Below are 18,712 nucleotides of genomic sequence, written 5' to 3'. Positions count from 1 at the left end.
TTTGGCAGCGAGCTGTAAACACAACAATGACAACAGTTATACTAAACGTACTATGGCAAAAAAAACAAAACAAATGGAAGCAAACACTTGCCAGTTCTACAGATATTATTTTCCTGAGAGGAATATCTTCATCGTGCTAAATTATATGACTGTGTTTCAGCAGCTTGTCGCCAACTGTGTTTGTGTGTGTGTGTCAAAATGTTTGGTGCTGGGCAGGTGGTGGCTTTATCATCTCTGTGAGAGAATGGTGCTAATGAGAGCTGGAAACAACAACTTTGTGCACCTGAAAATCAAAAATAATGAGGTGAAAAATGCCAAAATACTCACTGATGTCACTGTGAATGACCCCTGTCATATACACACAGTCATTAGCATCATATCAACTATATTATACATCCAATTTAACTTAATAATAAGATGCATATTGTTTTTGAACTCTGATTAATTGCATTAAAGTGCAGCTTATCACTTATTTCCTTACAAATACATCTACGTCTTACCTAAGACGTATAAGTATGTCCATTATTAGCTTATTTGTGTTTGTTGAGGATATTAATTGACTTTACTCGTTCCTGCTAATTATGAATGTAACGAGGATAAGAAGCGGGGATAATGGAGGCATGTTTGATAGCGGTTGGTGTCAGACTGACCTCACGAACTAATACATCATCTGCCTTTTAAACAGCGTAATTAAGCAAAGTGTCTGAGCGTGTGTGTGTGAGAGAGAGAGAGAGAGAGAGAGAGCGAGCGAGCATGTGTGTTAACTGTGACTCTCAGACACAGCCGTCTCTTGTAGTCCTCCATTCTGTAAAATTAAATAAAAACGCTGTACGGCTCTGATAGCAGTGTATAGAAGCATCAACTTCTCCGCAGATCTTCTGCAGAAAAATCCATCATAATATTGTTTTGTGTTTCGTGCCATCTGCCGTAAAGGTTGTTCTTCGCAGACCTCCTTCACTCGCTCCCTCAGCACAATCCAATAGAAGTTACTCTGAGAGCAATCTACGAAAGTATCAGCCGTACCCACGATTACATCATTATTATTATTATATTTTTATTTCAGCTTGTTGACCTACATGAAGTGGAATTTTATAAAGGTTTATTGGTTGTTTTAAATTGTAAAATAATGTTTACAGTATCTAGTATCATTAATCCTGACTGCAGACCCAGTGTAGTAACAGACTGAAAAGTGGAAGCAGTACAGGGTCCGTAATTCTAAATCCTCCTTTCGCATTAAGTATTTCTATGTAACATTAATTATTAATAACCAAATAAACAGTAATCAAAGCTAACGTTTGTAAAATAACATCCATAAGAGTTGTGTAAGATTTGACTGACAGAGACCTGACAACATCAACATAAACAAAGTGTGAGTCTGGTTCCACACCTGTGATTCGCCACCAACGACCACAACTCAGATTTGGTCACGACTCAAATGAGTCTTCTTTAGTGCTCATTGGTGGAAGTTACTAACAGGTTAGAGAAACACTTGACCAATCAGAGCGTGACAGACAGTAAAGGTGATAAGAAAACCATGATGAGATGATCGCTGCTGCCGTTAAAAAATAGATATAACTAATCATTAGATATTTCTTGCACGTGAAATTTGTACTGCCGCAGAGATCTCCAAACTCACTCAGGACTGCATGCTGAAATATTCTGAGGTCGAGTCTGAGCTCATAAATATTTCCACACAGAGACGTGTCGGCTGTGTACCGCACATCTTTTTTTGATGTGCTATTGGTTCCCCTTCATCAAACATTTCAGCTTCACAAGAAAGAGGAAAAAAAAAACACATCTTGCAGACAGATTAATGACAACTTCAACCTGAGACACTGACTCTATGTCTCTATATATACATCTGTCTCTCATCCAATAGATTTATCTCGTATTATTCCTTCAAACCGTCACTATACGTTATAAAACAGAACAAATACATTTGCTTTAATTACGCTACAATTCATTTCATTCATTGAATATTTTGACATTCGCTCTCGCAGACGTGACACAAGTGCAGTTGACAGTCTGCTAGTTTGTCTGGCTTCCTGTGTGTGTGTGTGTGTGTGTGTGTGTGTGTGTGTGTGTGTGCGCGCCTCCGTCTCTCTGTTTGTCCCTCTGTCTAACTACATGTGTGGCCATTAATCTCAGCTGCAATATGTATCCTCACCTGCTCTCAGTGAAAATAAACTGCACGTATTGGAAGCTAACAGAGGCTTTATTCGCCTCTAATACTGTACGTGTGTGAAAATACACACATCTGGTGCTGTGATGTGATGTGTGTGTGAGTCTGGGTGTGTGAGTCTGGGTGTGTGTGTGTGTGAGAGAGTGTGTTGCAGGAGATAGGTTTGTGTGGATCAGCTCCCTAAACTCGAAGGGCTAATTCATCTTTCTCACGCCTCGTTAGGGAATGCTGGGAGTCTGATTAAAGATTGAATATTTCATGGCGGGTTTGGTATAGCGCCGGCCACCTGCTCTCTCTCCCTCTCTCTCTTTTTCCATCTTCCATTATCCCCTTCACTTTTCTTATTTTCTCTCTCACCCTCTTTTCCCTTTAGTCACTCTCTCCTCCTTCGCTCCATCTCCATCTCATTCTATTACTTCATTTCTTTTCTCTCTCAATCATATTAACCCTCCTTTATCCTTTTCCTCTTCTGTCTCGCCCTGTCCCCGGCTCGCTGTCTCTAACTTCCACATGCACATCTTCTGCCTCTGTTGACCCGCTGCTTGTTTCACTGCTTGTGTGTGTGTGTGTGTGTGTGTGTGTGTGTGTGTGTGTGTGTGTGTGTGTGTGTGTGTGGTGCGAATGCTGTCGTGCCAAACCAACAGGAAGCACGGAAACTTGTGCTGCTACACTGCTGAACATGAATTATCTGTATTGAATTTGCAGGAGTGACAGCAGAAGGAGCAGCATTAACTGAGGAGCAAGTTCAAGCCCAGCTTGTTATTTACTGTGTTTACAAGCTGAAACACTGAGCCATTACTACCAGCCAGATACTGTATTTAAAAGCTGTGAATGCATCCGTCTCTCCCAGCCTCACTAAAACGACAAGAGGAAAGCAGCAACCTGTGTGTAGTAAGGCAGTTGGTGTTGTTGTAACCTTTAGAACGAGCACGACTAGATGAAAATATGAACTGACAAGACGAGGCTCTTGAGGTGGGTCCTGCTTTATTAACTGAAATGTAGCCCCCCCCCTCATAAATCCAGTTTTTGTGCTTACATGTTGTGTATTTCTAAACATTACAGTGTGAGACAGGCAGAGCAGAGCAGACCGGGTCTGTGTCTTTGCTTGAAATCTTTATTCCCGCAGGTGTAAAGACACCTGGAATCCCTTTCCTCCGTGGAGAGAAGCGGCTCAGCAGCTGTAGCTGTTAGCTGGCGTGCTAAATGAGGGTGTCTGCAGTCTTAACAGTGTTGTCAGTCAAAGTCAGTTCCCTCAAAAAAGAAGTAAGAAGTTTTAGATTTCATTTCCAAAGGTCTAGAGTTGGCTGCCATATATATATATATTTACTGCAGAAACCCTGGCTGAAATAAAGAGATTAGCTGTGAGGCTTCCCGTGCCGTTACCTTCCTGGGCATAGTTTAACCAGCATATGTTATCCAGTAGAGAAGCAGCAGTATGCCGCTGTTTGCCAAAGCTGAGCCAGTACCACCTATGGTCAAGGCAGTGGGACCAGTATTCCCAGTAACCAGCAACTAAGGTCTCTTCTCTGGTCAGTTTAGCTAGTTAGACATGAGATCCAGTAAAGACTAGCTGAGCAAAAAACTTAAAGAAGAATGAGGTTAAATTAATTATTGTTTAATTGGGTAATCCGTCTGTCAATTTTTCTGCAACTTATCTGGGTCCAGGTCACTTTAATTAATTATATTGCAAAGAATGAATGTTACATGAAGCACTGAGTCTGAACTCTCAGAGCTAGCTAGCCTGGCAATTAATTAATCTCTTTATTTCAGCCAGGGTTCCTGCACCAAAATCATTTAAGACTTTTAAAGACCTTTTTAATAACAAATAGAAAGCAATTTAATACCTCTTTCAAAGCCATATGGAAAACCAGTGGGTACAATAAGTCATTTATGACGAGCCACGCTGGGTGCTATGAAAGAAAACTGTACACAGTGTACAGAGAGTGGGTGAAACAGAGGGTAACATTGGCTTATTAACGCCCCAGGGTCCTGAAGCAGGTAAATTCTTCCACGGTGAAAATGGTCCAACAATGCAAGTCGTCCATGTGTTTGTGTAAGGTGTCGTTAGGTAGATGTTGTTTTTGTTGTTGTCTTTTGCTTGAGTAAAACTAAAGAAAGAACCTTTTAAATTTGAATTTTCCTTAAATCAGCTCCTCCTTTACTGTCCGTCATATCGTCCCCAGACCAGGTTGTTTCTATGGTAACCAAGAGTACAGGAGAGCTTTGAACATGTGAGGACAATTTGCTCCACACTTGCATATTGTCTGCACGCCTGACACCACATCTTATACTAAATTGAACATACTAAAACATACATATGTTGAATCATAAATTCTATATTGTGTGGAGAATGTAGACACAGCTAGAGAGTCATTAACAGCAAATATTTTTGAAGTCTTCATGAAGTGGTTGAATCACTTGTATCTTACATTAGTTGGTGTATTTTATTAAATGGCTCGATTGTTTCTTTGAATATACGAGATAAAATTCTAGAAATTCAATCTGACAAAAACGCAATTCACACACACGCAGAGGCGTCCAGCAGAACTCTGCTTTTGATTACACAATTAATGACAAACAAACAGTCGCTCCCTGCTGTTTCCAAAAGATTGACATTTTTGTCAGTGCACTTTTTCTCTCAGCAGCGGCACACTATGGATTAATCCAATTCTGTTTCTGTTTGAAAGCTCCCCTTGTAGACACATAACCTTTTTCCTGCAGTGTGGTTGTGATGTATTTTCCTCTCCCTCTCTCATTATTTAGCTTCTTCACACTGAAAGATCTAAATGAGAGATAATCTGCAGCCCCATTGCCTTGCAAGGGAACGCTTCAGAGGGATTAATTATGCCACATTTACTGAGGTTAATTGAATTGAATCCATTAACAGGTAGTAACCAAAATCAAGGAAATGTGTGAAAGAAAGAAGCGCATTAAGTGGTTTCAAAGTATCATTCAAGTGCTTTTATTTTTGTGTTAGTCTTTTTGCGCCCTTAGTCATGTGGTGCACGGTGCAGGTAACTTCAGTCAGTGCCCTATTGTGTATGCATGATTTGTGTGTGTACTCAGGTAACCTTACAGCAAGGCTCAAGTTAAAGGCCTGCAGAGTTGCAGACTAGAACACAACAGCTTGTCAACACCCTTAAAAGATTCCAGTGGTTATTTGACTGTATAATTAAAACATGATGCTCATGTAGTTTAATAGAACGAAGACTCCACTGAGGGTCAGAGTAAAATAAACTGAAACTAAAATAATCCACATTTAAGGTCACACTTCATTTAAAACTGATGGTACATTCAATACGCGACCTTAACAGACTCAGGTTAGTCCAGATGGAAAAAAAAAACCTTGACGTGATTTCAAACTGGCATCATTTGTCTTTGACACCTGTGGTCCTTCAGTAGCAAAGATGAACATCATCCTTGTTACTTAGCACTATTTATTCATTCATTCATTTATTCATTTATTTATTTATTTTGCCACTTAGGGGCAGAGATCCACAACAAACTGAAAACCACACATGCACATTTGACATTTTATGGGATAATCAAACTGATATGGCTAACATGTTAGCTAACAAAACTGATATGGCTTACATGCTAGCTAACAAAACTGATATGGCTAACATGTGAGCTAACAAAACTGATATGGCTAACATGTGAGCTAACAAAACTGATATGGCTAACATGTGAGCTAACAAAACTGATATGGCAAACATGCTAGCTAACAAAACTGATATGGCTAACATGTGAGCTAACAAAACTGATATGGCTAACATGTGAGCTAACAAAACAGATATGGCAAACATGCTAGCTAACAAAACTGATATGGCTTACATGCTAGCAAACAAAACTGATATGGCTAACATGCTAGCAAACAAAACTGATATGGCTAACATGCTAGCAAACAAAAATGATATGGCTTACATGTTAGCAAACAAAAATGATATGGCTAACATGCTAGCTAACAAAACTGATATGGCAAACATGCTAGCTAACAAAACTGATATGGCTAACATGCTAGCAAACAAAACTGATATGGGAAACATGCTAGCAAACAAAACTGATATGGCTAACATGCTAGCAAACTGTTGCCTACATATACATTAAAGATGGACAAGCAGCAACATTAACATTCGTTTGCAGTCATGTTCCTGGAGATGCTAATGCCACACTCTGTTCATCAGCTAGTTGCTAATTTCTTTTGGGTGTGCTGTTTAGTGTTGGGAAGGTAGAGTACATTAGTTTTTATCAAAGCTGGTTCTCAGAAAACAGCAGCCTGCTGCGCCTGGAAATGAGCTTTATAAGTGCGAAAAGAACCAAACAGCAAATTGGGCTTTTAGATAAAAGAGGCTAAAATACTCTCTGGAGATGGGGGGACTGCAGTTATGTGACAGTAAGTGTCATCATTACCCCTGTCATAAAGTTATTTGGTTAATAGTTACTAAAAGAATATTGATTGCAGCAGCTTTTTACAAGGAGTTAATGTGAGAGTTTGTTTTTACCTTGAATGTAAATTGTAGTTGATGTGTGTTTTTGTGCATTTTCCCTCGAAAATTCTTTTAGTGTCAAAGGCCTTTTGCTCCATCCACCATTTGTAGGGAAATTTTGTAGGGAAATCTGATTTTCTGATCTAATAAGACTGAATTCTCCCGTTGTTTCACTTCATTCATTCAGTCTGATGTGTTCAAGTTAGCTAACATTTCTATTTGGGAGGGGAGGTCATTTGGTTTTCATTTGTCCTAAGTAGTTAGTAGTAGTTGACAGCTGTTGCTACACATAGCTAACTTAACGTCTTACATGATAATTGAAGAAATAAGCAAATTTAAGACCTGTTATTTTGGTGAGTGGACTTACAACCAACTGTTCGGCTACTTTTCACTTTCGTCTGCCATTTTTCTGCCGCTCATGTGATGACACTGTGCGTAGCATGTAGCCGGCTAGCTATGTAGGAAGAGAACGTCCCCTATCTTAATCCCTGCTTACAAAGCTCTTATTGGTCAATTGCTTCTCCAACTGGAAATAACAATTAGCACCTATTTTAATCAGAGATGTGGACGGTGATTCATAGGTCTGGAATTAATATCTGCTACTCCACTGGAACCTTATGCAGAATTATCACACAATGTAAAATGTGATTTTGCGTGTGAGGCCAGGAGAGACTGTCAGTCTTCTTGTTAACGGTGTTGTTTGATTACAGGGGTTACGGTTCGGGTCAGCGTCTCAGCACTAATATAACCATTAAAATGCTACAGTGTGCAAGTGTTTGCCTTGAGTATATTTTTCGGCGGTCCTCCTCCTCTCAGTCGCTCATGTGTTTGTTTGTGTCAAGTGTTAATGAAGCCACCAGTGACGTTCTGAATGTGACACGCTAACCTTCGGTCACGCTTGTCGACATCGCATGACTGACGGACAAACTCATTTAAAACTTGCGGCCTCCACAGCGCCTCATGATAACACTCGTCATGACAGGAAAAAGCCAAATAAAGGCCAGTGGAGTGCTGAGACACGTATAAGCAGATGAACGATGATTATGTGTAATTCTGTATTTGTTGTTCATTTGTGTGATAAAAATGTCTTGAAATGTGTCATATTGCACAAATTTGCTTGAGGCTAAAATGAGGATAATTGTTATTAAAGACCTGGGAAAGCAAATGCGACTAATGGAGTTTTGGCAGCGTTGGTTTCATTTCTCACAGACACTGAGGGCACGAGCATCTCCACGCCATCTTTAATAATCTGGCTCTCTCTCCCCTCCGTCACACAGACGATATATACACGTGTGCTCTCTTAAAACTACTGGAAGATTTTAAGTACTGTGTATTACAAAAATGTGTGTGTGTGTGTGTGTGTGTGTGTGTGTGTGTAACAGGAATGTGAGTTCGGCAGGTGAGGAGGCCCGCAGGAGGATGAGGGAGTGTGAGGGCCTGACAGACGCTCTGCTCTACGTCATCCAGACCGCTCTGGGAAGCAGTGAGATTGACAGCAAGGTAACTCACACACACACACACACACACACACACACACACACACACACAAAAACATGCATACAATGATAGAAGTGATGTGTGTGTGTGTATGTGTCTGAATGTTTGTGTTCAAGAGCTCAAATACAACTGTTTGATTTTCCTTTGCAAACATGTTTCATGATGATTACAATGTAAAGATTATCTATCATTTACATAACTTTGCATCAGTTATCTTTGCCTTTGCAGAGTTTCTGTGTACACTGTATATGCATGTTAATTTAATTTAAGTTGTTTGCCTGCGGTTTGTATGTTAATGACCGAGGCTTGCAGGCCACAAACTACACACTGTAAAAAAACATTAACGTTAATTTGTTTTGTTTTTAGACCTACAGTATTTACATTATATATACTACATACTCAAAATAATTAAAAATACAAGACTAAAGCAGATAGTTGTGCATATGCAAAAATACAGGAGCTGCCTTATCCTGTCATTTTATTTTACAGTGTACCATATATTACTCAACCCAGATGGCCAGTGACACAGAAACATCACTAGAGAAAGAGAGAGTGTGTGTGCTTTTATGTGAGCCTGTGAGCATCCATGTGCACGTGCATGTGCCTGTGTGGTGTATGTGCGTCCTGTGTAAATGTGTGTTCGATGTGTGTGAGTGTCGGTGTGTTGAGTGGAGGCTCTTCACAAGGAGACGTGAAGTTCTTAATCCGCAGAAATCCTTCACAAGTTCAAAGTCTGTGACTGCACAGCCACCAACAACAATAGGATTAGTGTGTGTGTGTGTGTGTGTGTGTGTGTGTGTGTGTGTGTGTGTGTGTGTGTGTGTGTCTATACTACGCACACATCATGTGTGTAAGTCTATGTGTGTATATATTTGGTGGGTTTATGAAATGTATAAACAGTCTGCACTGCGCAGTATCGTTGTATAGTGTGTGTGTGTGTGTGTGCGTGCATATGTGTGTACTGTATCGTTGTAAGTGTGTTTGTCTGTTCGCCATCTGTCCCTCCTTCATCTCTACGTCTGTTTTTCTCCACACTTCTTTCCTTTTCATCTCGATCTCTCTCCTCTCCTCTTCTCTTCTTTTCCCGCCCTCCCTCCGTCAGACCGTGGAGAACTGTGTGTGCATCCTGAGGAACTTGTCGTACCGTCTGGCCGCAGAGACATCTCACAGCCAGCAGGGGGGGTCGGAGGAGCTGGACGGTCTGTTATGTGACACCGGCGGGAAGGACGCAGAGAGCTCCGGATGCTGGGGCAAGAAGAAGAAGAAAAAGAAGGGACACGACCAGGTGAGAAGAGACAGAGCGTTGGATCAATCTCAGTGTTCACGTCTCTTGATTTCAGTCTTGATTCAGTCAAATACTGATGCTTCACCTCAGCTAGCTAGTTCAGGTGTTACTGGAGATTCACCGGGTTTCTTGTTTGAGCGGGGGAGGGCGGGGGGTTCAGAAACTACCATCGAATTACTGTAACTTCCACTGCGCAGAGGTGGGCGAATTGATCCTGAAAATATCGATGCTACGTCTCATTTTTGAAGCTCAATTCCAGCCTCAGAAGGATTGATACCAGTCCACACTTCTCTGTTTTTCTATGTTGGACTCATTTCAGAGAAAAACTGTCACTGCTGTTCTTCTTATAAATTCTCGCAACTCCTTAAAATGATTGCTAACTTTTGCCAAATCATTAATTGGTCATTGAAATGTATTAAACATTAGCCATCTGATGATACATAGACCTCATAAATCATGACGCTGCTCTCCCCCTGCCTGAAAGTACATAAGCCACTCTTAATAATACAAATTATCGGTATCAGTATCAGTGATTCTGGTTTGATCGGACTGAAAATAAATTCTGCTCTAAACAGTCCTGTGATGCAGGAAAGCTGATGATTGGTTCGGTCTGAGCTGAAGGCTGCTGTCCTCTGCTTGCCTCCACAAAAATATGTATTTATTTACACTATATATCCCCTGAGCTCCCTCAGACATATTCAAGGAGCAAGACTGTGGTTTTGAGAGATACCTTTATTCCAAAACTCAGCATTTGCACTAAAGTAAATGTGTTCTGCAATGATGAGGGCTCAAAAAAGAAGTGAGTGGATGCAGGTTTGCTGTGAGCAGCACAAATTCGGGTAAGTTGAAATGTTTTCGACTCGACTGAAAAAGTTTGCATCACAAGCGGACCCTCCTTTACGAGCGAGCTCAGACCGGAGGAACTGCAGACCATCGGCCGTGACACGTCCACAGTCTGACCCGGGAGTCCGAGCCCGGAGTCATTTAATAATGTAGCTATTACCACTGATCTCAGCTACACACCTGTAAAGTTTCGTGGCTGTATCTCGCAGGTTGTGACGCTTTCACACAGACAAAGATCAGACAGACGGACTCACAACGTCACTGTCACTGTGGGTAAAAAGAAAACAACGCATGGACACAGATCCCTCGGGAAACGAACTAGTTTTGTTGCGCAGCAGTGTAGCCGCTGTATGTCGATTCAGAGCTGAGCTTGTAAATTACTGTCTCAAAGCTTCACACGCCTGAAAGCTGCAGGGGCCGTGAGAGACGAGGCAGAGTCTGGAGCGGCTCTCATCAGAAGAGACATCAACAAGAAGGGACAGCCAGATACAGAGGTGGACGCTCTCTGTGGATGATGATGAACCTTTGAAAACAAGAACTAAGACAAATTTTATTACATTTTTTTTGGTCAAAGAATAAAAACTAATCACACAGTATATTTCTGGATTTAGCTGCTTGACCTGCTGCACTACTGTTGTATAAGACGAATAGATTTATAGGCTGAATTTACCTACGTTATTTTCAGTCAGCTGTCTTTTTCATGTTGCTATCAGAAGGTGTGAGTAAGTTCCAGGAGTAGCGACGGCCGTCACCTTCCTCTGGCTGTTCACTGACGTCATCTGACGCTGAAGCCAGATGTTATGTAACAAGTTTTTAAGGGAACACGGGAGTGGCGTCGGCATGTGAGTGATGAGGAGCAGAGGGGGGTGGTTCTGTGGTGGTTGTCATGGTGACGAAAAACAAAGATGGCAACAGCTGTCGCTTCAAAATGATCGGAAGACGTAACAATTAAAATCGCATGAGAAAAATTAGACTAAAATTTCCCTGATGAAAACGAGACTAAAAATGTCATTAGTTTTTATTGACAAAAACTAATGACTAAAATTTCTCTCCCTCTTTTTATGTTCCCTTTCATTTCACAACATTATATGATCTAATATGATTTTAATGACCACGTAAAATCTTCATTTACTCACTAAGTGTATAATGTATGAGGCGTTTGCCGTATTCAAACATAAGAACATTAGTATATATTGATATTTATATATAGATATTGTATAAAACACCATTTTAGCTTGTGTGTATTTTATGAAGTTAACAAAGACACTATCCCTCCCAGTGTGTGTTTTCACTCATATCATCCTGTTATCTGTCTTGTCTAACAGCAGGTATCACTTGTTAAATGTGAGATTCAGTATCTCATCCTTTAACGGAGCTCTGTGAGGTTTCCAGTTTAAAAACTTTTGCTCAGTTCACACATGGTTCTAGTCTCAAATGAATATTTATGAATGCAGTTTTCTTTGATATTGAGCCACTGACATTCACGTACCACCTGGATTATTTAGGGTCACGTCCATCACCCCACAATTACATATATCAAGAAAAGGCTTGATGACGTGACGAAGTTATCAGCACAAGATATTATGTTATTTATTACACAGCAGCGGAAGCAGCAGGAGATTATGGCTTTACCTGCAGATTAAACTGATTTTCACTTCCTGTACCATGACTACCTGCGCTCAGACTCGGAAACACCGAGCTGATTTCCTGTGCTGTGTCCATCTGTTGCCAACAGGCAGAGTTTCATCCTGCCTTTAGTTAAGAAAATGAGCGCTCCTTTAGTTGGAAGAATTGGCAGAAACCGAGCGGCTTCCTTGGAGTAGGATCTAACCTCTTGTCATGCTAATAAGCAATCAGCATCGCATTCTGGTTGAGTGGAAGACGTCTTTTACAACTTCTAGTGAAGCTGTGGGGATTGAAAACCCAACACTTCCGGGGGGATCGGGGTGAATTGCTCATTAGCCCTGCATGCTGGTTTTTTTGGGGGGGGGTTTTTCTCTCTCTCTCTCTTTCATTTCTTCCAAAGACAGAGAAAGGAGATGTTTTTTAAAAAATGGTAGTGATGAACCCGGCCTTTAACTTCCATTTGTCGAGCGAAACCTCAACAAACTTTTTGTGTATCCAGGCAGAACCAGAGGGGGGAGGAGGGATCTAAGAAGTAACCCTGGGATCAGAAAATAAAAAAGGACAAATCATAACCTCTCTATGATAATAATACGTAACCCCTCTATCTGTCTGTCTCCACTCCAGTGCAGCTGTGGGTGATTACCATGAAGTGGAGATTGGGGAGCTTGTTGGAGAGGGCAAAACTCCATCAAATGTGGGGTAATTAGAGGAGAGGAGAGGAGAGGGAAATTGGGGTAAAGTGGAGGATAGAAAAGAGAGGGAAAAGAGGAAGTAGTAGACTAATAAGATCAAAGACCAACAGGGAATCAAAGGAAGACAATGATTGAACAAAAAACGAGATTTAATTTAAATGCAGTGTGTTGGAGAAATCGCAGCGCCTCGACAGATGCCATGTGGGATTATGTCATTGCAGATGGAAGGAGGACGGGAGGTGATATGTTTTTCTATACAAAACAAACGTCAGATGAAATTATGTAATGACAAGAGGGAGCATCAACAACAAGAACACACCTGTGGACAGAGCACAGAACAAAGTGTAAAAGAAGACAGGTGTACAGCTGAACAAAAATACAATACTATAACATAAATATTCCACAATAGCTACTATGTGCAGGAAAACCACTTTTGTTTGGATGTTGTCATATGTTGTGTAAAAGGTTTGCTAACCGCCCCTCCTCCCTGTTGCTATTCCTGTGTAGCCTTTCATTTGCAGTTTACAGCGATAAAAATATCTGATTTACTGCTCAAAATTCACAGTTTCTTTAAAACCAATTGGTCTTGATTTCAGATGGTGATTTCTAGCCAGCTTCCATCAGTTTTTCCAGCTGAAACTTGTCAGTAGTTTAACTTTAACAGCTGTAGCTAGCTAGCTAAATAAGCTAATGTTAGCTTCGTCGGGTTGTTGACGTTTTAATGTTTCAGGCTGAACTAGAATCCTGTAAAGGGCTCTGAAATATGCTGAAATACAGAAGTAATATTGTTCATGTAGAGCTAGTAAATGTTATCACTGTAAGTATGATAAAGGAAAATGTAACATCAGACTAATGTAGCTTTGTTTCACTGCATAGTTTACTTGAACAAGCAAGACAGAGGCTAGCTTCATGCCTAATTATTTATATAAATAAACAAATAAATATTTTCTGGCATCAATTTATAACACATAACAGGAAATGTGTGTGAATTGTGTGAAATAAAAAATGTTCAAATCAACCAGACAAAAATATAAAACAAAAACCTCAATAACTAAATTCCAGCTTGATAAGAATAATTAATGTTAATTAATGTTAATTAATTATGATCTATGATTAATTTAAAAGTTCATTAAATTAATACTGAGTTATTGGCCACCGCCAGTCTGCCGTCCCGGATGAACAGCAGTGATCTTCTGTTATATTTTAGTTTTAATGTGCAGCGCTCTTCATATCTCCAAAAGGAAGGGGGATGTTTATAACAAAATATCTCATATCAGGTCCAGGACAGCAACTAAACTCATCAATACACTGTTGTCACTCTTCAGTGCCACTGATCAGAATTATGAATAAATTACGTTGCAGGTTGACTAAGAAATCTCCAGTATTCAGGAGCCAGGATTTTCACAGCTGTAATTGATGTATAGTATGTGTGTGTGTGTGTGTGTGTGTGTGTCTGCACCATCAATGCAGGAGAAAATGTCAGATTTCAATTACAGAGGAGATAGAGAAACAAAATGCACAAATAGATGAATGCCAGCTTATTTATACGCTGCTCATGAATAGTAAACCTTCTCTCTCGCTCCTCTTCCTGCTCTTGCCTGAGGGGACCGTGCTGGCACGCCACCACTGTCAAACCCCGCCTCACGCAGAACTCAAAGTGCTCTCCTATCTTGAATCACGTCTCATCTTCCGCAGTGGGACGGCGTCGGCCCGTTTCCAGACTTGGCGGAGCCCCCGAAAGGCATCCAGATGTTATGGCACCCCACCATCGTCAAGCCCTACCTCACACTGCTGTCTGAGTGTTCCAACCCAGACACCCTGGAGGGAGCAGCTGGGGCTCTGCAGAACCTAGCTGCTGGCAGCTGGAAGGTAAGGACTCGGTGCTGTGGCTGTGTCATTGTGATACCAAAGGGCATCTGCAGAAGTGTGATGAAATTCCAGTGGGTGCCAGAAGGTATTTTAGAGGGAGAAATTTCAGCACGCGGCAAAAAAAAATGTTGTGCTGTGGGATAGAAAAACGTCACCTACTGCCCCTTTTTAATTTCCTCAAGCGTGAGTGCACACATCTCTCTGAAATCACCACTTTTATGTTATGAAATTTAAAAGACTCAAGTCAGGAAAATATGATAAAAGCTTTATATTTTCATCAGTGTGTTACAGATAATGGCTTGAATTATACGGGAGGACCATAAGATCATTACTGCAGCATCAGTGATTTTGATCTGAAGATAGTCAGGATGTGAACACTATCAAGCTTTTGGGCAAAAACTCTTAACAATCAGAAATAAAAAAAATGTTCTCATTACATAAACTGTATCAGTGGATTCGAACAAAAAGATATCATACTTGCTGTTTCCAGAGCTTTAAGTCAGTTCACATGTTCTGCCTCAGCAGAGGTCGCTCACATGATAACAACAAATGATGTCATGGTTCCCAGAGGATGATCAATCTTCCTACTGCCACCATCAGTTCATTATCTCAACAGCTACTTATTAGCACCAAATCTCAAGCAGACTTTCATGGTTTCCAGAGGATGTGTTCTGATGACTTAATCCTGAGACTTCTGAGGTCAAATGAATGAAAATGAATATCAATAAAGGGGCATCAATCTGGACAACAATGATAAGTAAAAAAGGAATATGCATGAATAACAGCACATCAAAACAAATCGCTGATCTCTCTGTCCCTAACTTTTCTCCTGCCCCAGTGGTCGGTGTATATCCGTGCCGCAGTGCGTAAAGAGAAGGGCCTCCCGATCCTGGTGGAGCTGCTGAGGATAGACAACGACCGGGTGGTGTGTGCCGTGGCCACCGCGCTCAGAAACATGGCTCTGGACATCAGGAACAAGGAGCTCATCGGTGAGTAGTTACTTCACAGGCAAACAAAAAACACTGCAGTCGCACAAAGAGACACGCACACAGTCTGGGGGGACAAAAGAAAGAAGACAGAAGAAATAGCCTTCCAGTGGGTTATTGCATAATTTCCAAAGCAAATCAACTTTATTCAAGCATTTTGTTGAGTGTTATTTTCTTGACTAGTGGAGTAATGTGCTTAATTCTGCCTTAATTGAAGATAATGGCACTGAAATCAAGAGCAGTTATCCTGACCCACTTGCAGAATTACTCACTTGCTTTAATGCATAATATGAGACTTGTTAAAGTGGACACATTCAGCAGTGTTTTTTTTCTTTTTTTTTTAACACAGCTGTTAAAATGTCATTTGGGCAGAGGATTATTGCCGTTACGAACGGCACGCAGGCAGTGGGTTTTTGTGGATTCGTCTGCAATGAAAGAAAAAGAGATAAATGGTTTTATAATGCTTCGTCCTCTGTGTGCAGATAGTTTCCTTCTTAGAGCAGATAGCAGCGTCGCTCTGACTGATCGTTTGACGCTTGATTTTCCTTTGGAGACAAGTGATGTTTTGTGCCTGTTCTGTTGGTCCCCATAGCAACAACCGCATGCCTCCTTCCACTTTGTCTGATGCTCGAAGCTCTGAGCTAAGCTGTGTGTGTGTGTGTGTGTGTGTGTGTGTGTGTGTGTGTGTGTGTGTGTGAGAAAATGCAACCATGCATGTGTATAGCAGTATGTAGGTTGTAATGCCTTGTCTTGTATCGCTCCGCCACAGGACACGCATGTATATTCTGACAGGACGCACTGTCCCGTCCTCACTTTGCGTTGCGTTAACACGATGACATTGCGTAAAGAGACACACGGCATGTTGTGCAGCTGAGGCCGCAGAGCTTTCAGCAGTAGATACCAATACTGTCTGCACACACGCGTCCGCTGTGAGACAACTGTTGATTTACTGCTGCAATGTTACCAAACCAGATCGAGAGATTCACTTTCACTGCGTGTATGTTTGTAATCATGTGAATATTGCCAATACTGTGAGTGTATGGCGATAGTTAAATGAAGCTGCTTACATGGCCAAATTATGTTTGATAACTCACTGTAATAAGCTAGTTTATCAGTGTGAATTGCTTTGATGATCTGGAGAGAAAATTATGTTTATTTTTATTGCTGAAAATGAGAAAGTCAATAAGAAAGTTGAAGTGAGTGAGTGTGTTTATTAGTCGGAGGCACTGATCTAGTTTTTAATTTTTATTTGACAGCGTGTTGTGATTTCAACACACAAACGTGTTTAAAGTTTATTCATGTAATCACGTCTTGCAACACGTGTTGAGTCATTTCTGCCAACAGTTGTCTCGCTGCAGTAAATTACCATTTTTCAACAGTTTGGGAAGTGGCATAATGTGCATAATAACATATAAGTGTTATTATTATATCTAGTATTAGTTTGCCGTCATGTATTAATTGACAGAACCTGCAGTCGGTGCTTTGTACACCAGCAGCTTTATCACGGCAGGGAAGCGCGTGTAGTGTGGACGTGAACTGTCAGCGGGCCGTGATGTGCTCCTTCTCCTCCATCCACCCCAGAGGGATGACCCAATCGAAATGAGGGGCAGAGAGCACAGTGGACAAGATTGCCTCACAGCAGTATTTAGCTGTCATGGGAAATGTAGTCAGTTGGTGTTGGATCACGTGGCCGTGTCTCCATCAGCTGTGTGACAGCCGCAGAGCCAGGCTGGGGTTTTTACTTCCCGAGCACGGAAGACGGTCAGGGCTTTTATTTTTTTATTTTTTGCTTTTTCTTTAAAAAGAGAGTAGATTAAATTTCCTTTAACCTATCATCCCAAATTTATATTTATAGTTATTGTCATACATCAAATTATCTTGGATCTTTAAGTATCTATGGCAGTAGAGAGCACTGATATGAATCTACTGCAGCTAACACACTGACAATAGATAAGTGCCTCACACAAGCCCACGCCTCCTGAACTGTCACTTTAATGTCTGAACTATCTCTCATGGGAGCATATGTTTTTGTACCAGCCCGCAGTCGTTCCCACCTTCACTATATTCTGTATAACAACAGAAAGTATCATATAAAGTTAATCTGTACTATAATTCAAGTTCAGCGCCACACGTCTTTTCCTTTGCGTGAATCAGTTGTAGCTTTGTATATATTCACGTTAGATTAAACGCACGTAATAAACACATTCTGATCACAATTGGCATCACAAACGGTTTTTATTTTTATTCCCATTTCCACCCTTTGTCATCCTTTCCATCTCTAACCCTTTAACCTACATTATTTCCACCCCACCTCCGCTCTCTTCCTCCCCTGCCATGCCCACAGGTAAATACGCCATGAGGGACCTGGTGCACCGTTTGCCCGGAGGCAGCAACAACAACAACAGCACCGGCGGTGGAGGAGGAGGAGGAGGAGGCGGCGGCGGGGGCAGCGCCAACAACAGCGGCCTGGTGGGGAAGACCATGTCGGACGACACCATCACGGCTATCTGCTGCGCGCTGCACGAGGTCATCACCAAGAACATGGAGAACACGAAGGCTCTGAGGGACGCCGGCGGCATCGAGAAGCTCATCGGCATCGCCCGCAGCAAAGGAGACAAGTAAGCCGAATGGGAGGATGTTGACGGATGGAAGAGGGTTTATAGGAAGATAGAAATCATGGGATGCCATCCTTAGGAAACACTTATGTTAATATGTTGTATTCACAAAGCATTAGAAAAAGTTTTAAATGGATATCTGAAAAAAAATGTAAAGCCGCAGGTACATCTTGAAGTAGTTTAAAAAACTAACTCTGCATCGTAGTCGCTGAATTCAGTCAAAGTTGAACCAGGATCTAGAATAGAATAGATTTAAACTGTAATCACCAGAATTGTAAGCTCTGTAATTGGACCTAATCATACATATAATCAATACAAATGACTTTTGAATAAATCTCACGTGTATTAATGTGTATTTATGTGTATTTAACGTTGAATTTGAGATGCGCACCTCTGCACATTAATGCTAGTCAGGCAGCATGCTGTTGTAGAAGAAGGATACGTTTGGTTATTTCGCTCATTAACACACAGCAAGACGGTAGAGCAGTGTGACACATGGCGAAATGTGGGGATTTAAGACACAGATATTCAGGCCTGAATATATGGAGGCTAATTGGTGGAGTCGGCCAAGAGGAGCGCGTAAGCAAATTGGCTGTGGAATAAGAAAAGGATGGGACGTGGCTGCGGTCG

General features: G+C 41.2%; 1 protein-coding gene across 13 annotated transcripts in view; it reads left to right on the top strand.

Moving 5' to 3' along the window:
- The window catches only part of ctnnd2b (catenin (cadherin-associated protein), delta 2b), a 158,769-nt gene that overhangs the window by 127,426 nt on the left and 12,631 nt on the right, over positions 1–18,712 (top strand). For all 13 annotated transcript variants that reach the window (XM_056391246.1, XM_056391256.1, XM_056391247.1 and 10 more), the window contains 5 exons: positions 8,052–8,169; positions 9,269–9,451; positions 14,308–14,481; positions 15,320–15,470; positions 17,812–18,085. In XM_056391246.1, the coding sequence (XP_056247221.1) occupies positions 8,052–8,169; positions 9,269–9,451; positions 14,308–14,481; positions 15,320–15,470; positions 17,812–18,085 (900 nt within the window). The remainder of the gene's footprint in view (positions 1–8,051; positions 8,170–9,268; positions 9,452–14,307; positions 14,482–15,319; positions 15,471–17,811; positions 18,086–18,712) is intronic.

Source organism: Seriola aureovittata, chromosome 12 (assembly GCF_021018895.1).
Source record: "Seriola aureovittata isolate HTS-2021-v1 ecotype China chromosome 12, ASM2101889v1, whole genome shotgun sequence".
Taxonomy (NCBI): domain Eukaryota; kingdom Metazoa; phylum Chordata; class Actinopteri; order Carangiformes; family Carangidae; genus Seriola; species Seriola aureovittata.
The sequence above is the reverse complement of the archived record's forward strand: the minus strand, read 5'-3'. Positions and strand labels throughout refer to the sequence as shown.